Consider the following 2,424-nt stretch of genomic DNA (forward strand, 5'->3'; position numbering starts at 1 on the left):
GCCACTGACCGTGTGGGTACCCCCAAGGCCTTGAGGGCACGGTAATACTCCAGCCCCTGCTTGGGGGGCACACGCCGGTCGTCTTCCCCCAGCATCAGCAGCACGGGTGCACGGACCTGTGGAAGCAGCACGGCCTCAGCGCTGGCACTGCTGGCGGGGACGGCGACAGGGAAGGGGGTAGGAATAGAGATATACCTGGTTGACATAGCGCATGGGTGACTTGTGCAGCATCTCCGTCCACTGGGCTGGGTCTGGTAGGGCAACAGGTGAGTAGGGCAGCCCAGTCTCCGTCAGGCACCTGCGGGCAAGAGAGACGGGGACACGTGTGGGGCCACAATGGCAGGGGGCCGGAGGCTGGGGGCAGTGGTACTCACCAGTCAGGGATGTCGGTGGTGGACACCATGGAGGCAATGTTCACCACAGGGTTGCGGACCACGCAGGCACGGTAGGTGTCAGGGAACTGTCCGATTAGGTGGCATGCCAGGAAGCCCCCGTGTGAGCCGCCCACCAGTGCCACCCGGCTGGCATCCAGGGTCTCCTCCTGCAGCACCCGCTCCACACAGAACTGCCACCATGGAGGACATCCACTAAGGCAGGCAGCCCTGCTTTCCCCACTTGGGGCACCCACAGAAGCACAGAGCACCCCATAACCACGTGCCAGGATGTACCTGCATGTCGTGCACGTCCTGTGTGCCTACATTGCCTGGCAGGGAGGCCACACTGTCCTGGCCGAAGCCCAGCGAACCACGGTAATTCACTGGATGGGGGGCACTGTCAGAGCCCTTCCTTCTATGTACCCCCACCCCAGCCTCTCTGTGGGTGCTGTGCCACCCAGAAATGCCCTGGCATCACTCACCCAGCAGCACAGCAAAGCCGAGGCGGCACAGTGCCGCTGGGTACAGCATCCACCCAGCCGTGAAGACAGAGTGGGGACCCCCTGTAAACACAGAAAGCAAAGTGGGGCTGATGCTGCCCGACTGGAGCACAAGGCGTGACAGGGTCGAGGCAAGCTCTTACCATGGGGCATCACTATCAGGGGGGGCTTCTGGACAGCAGGACCCTCGCTTGGGCGCAGCAGGATGGCATCAAAATCCAGGCCCCCTGCAGAGGTGGGGTGGGGGGCATCAGGGCTTGGTGGGGATGCCAGAGCCTGGCCTGGCCCTCTCTGGGCACTCACCATACTGGGGGTTCTCCTGTTCTGGTGGGGGCTGCAAGGTGCGGATGCCCCAGCTGATGCCGGGCACGGGGAGTGTGTCCTGCAGACAGACCCACTGTGCCTGTGCCTCATGGCCAGCGTTCGGCAGGATTGCCACTTTCTGTGCAGGGAAAGGGGTCAGTGCTAGCACCAAGGGGCTGGTGAGCACTGGAGAGAAGGGTTAGTACCAGTGCCAAGGGGTTGCTGGGTGCTGGGAGTGGGACATGACCTTACCAATGTCGGGGGGCAGCTAGGGGTGGAGAACCTGGCCACCAAGATGTCCCGGTCAATGGTAAGGACAGACCAGCTTCCCTGGGGGGCATCTGGAGAAAAGGAGCATCAGACCTGCAGCTGTGATCCCCTCCCCACCCCTGGCACTGGCATGGTCTCATCAACCTGTCACTCACTGGCTGTCAGTGATGTTGTGTCACCTGTCGCTGTGTCCACCACAAACACGTCCTAGGGGCACAAGGGCAGAGTCCAGTGAAGCCCTGACCCAGACATCCCCCCGCATGCTCCCCACCATCCCCTCACCTGCTGGCTGCGCTGGGCCGTGTCCAGCAGGATCCTGCGGCTGTCAGCTGCCCAGCATAGCCCTGGCAGTGCACTGCAGTAGATGCCAGGGAAGGTGCCTGTGATCAGAGTGTAGGTGCTCAGCACCTCCCTGTTTGCCCCTGCCAACACCCCCAGGGCGTTACTCACCCCATGACTGCCGCAGCACGGTCTCCAGCACCGTGCTGGTGTATTTGGTGTACCAATCGTACTGCAGAAGACAGGGCATGGGGTGAGTTTTGCAGGATCTTGGCCCTCCTGCCCCCAGGAAGGGGGCACCACCACCCTCCTGCCAGCCCTCACCCTGGCATAGACACCCTCCCACCTCCCTGGTGTCCCCCCCGTGCTGCTCACCATGCGGAGGCGGCTGCACTGCTGGTGGGGGCCCAGGATGTCATTCTCCAGGTAGACAATGCGGCAACCGTCGGGGCTGAGCCGTGGGGACCACACGGCCCTGGTGTCCTCAGAGAGCAGCTCTGCATGGACACAAGGGGATGGTCAGGGGCTGTGGGCAGCCAGGGCACTGGCAGGGGTGGGGCACGTGCTGCTCACCGCATCTCCCGCCCATGAGGTCCACATAGAAGAGTGCTGACCTGCCGGGACAGAGGGGTGTCACGGGGGTGCTGGGGGGCCTGGCCATGGGGTGGGGTAGGGTGCCCCATGGGGACTCACCGGCG

General features: G+C 63.6%; 1 protein-coding gene across 1 annotated transcript in view; it reads right to left on the reverse strand.

Moving 5' to 3' along the window:
* Positions 1–9: 9 nt before the first annotated feature.
* APEH (acylaminoacyl-peptide hydrolase) overlaps positions 10–2,424 on the reverse strand; it is a gene marked incomplete at its 3' end in the record, with an annotated part of 3,813 nt that continues 1,398 nt past the window's right edge. The window contains exons 8-20 of the mRNA XM_009078036.1: positions 2,300–2,375; positions 2,102–2,223; positions 1,898–1,958; positions 1,730–1,827; positions 1,603–1,654; positions 1,430–1,518; positions 1,178–1,316; positions 1,018–1,101; positions 857–937; positions 669–757; positions 375–565; positions 196–298; positions 10–116 (exon numbers count right to left, since the gene is read on the reverse strand). Coding sequence (XP_009076284.1) covers positions 10–116; positions 196–298; positions 375–565; positions 669–757; positions 857–937; positions 1,018–1,101; positions 1,178–1,316; positions 1,430–1,518; positions 1,603–1,654; positions 1,730–1,827; positions 1,898–1,958; positions 2,102–2,223; positions 2,300–2,375 — 1,292 coding nt within the window. The remainder of the gene's footprint in view (positions 117–195; positions 299–374; positions 566–668; positions 758–856; positions 938–1,017; positions 1,102–1,177; positions 1,317–1,429; positions 1,519–1,602; positions 1,655–1,729; positions 1,828–1,897; positions 1,959–2,101; positions 2,224–2,299; positions 2,376–2,424) is intronic.

This window comes from Acanthisitta chloris, unplaced genomic scaffold (genome assembly GCF_000695815.1).
Source record: "Acanthisitta chloris isolate BGI_N310 unplaced genomic scaffold, ASM69581v1 scaffold21357, whole genome shotgun sequence".
In the NCBI taxonomy this organism is placed as follows: Eukaryota; Metazoa; Chordata; class Aves; order Passeriformes; family Acanthisittidae; genus Acanthisitta; species Acanthisitta chloris.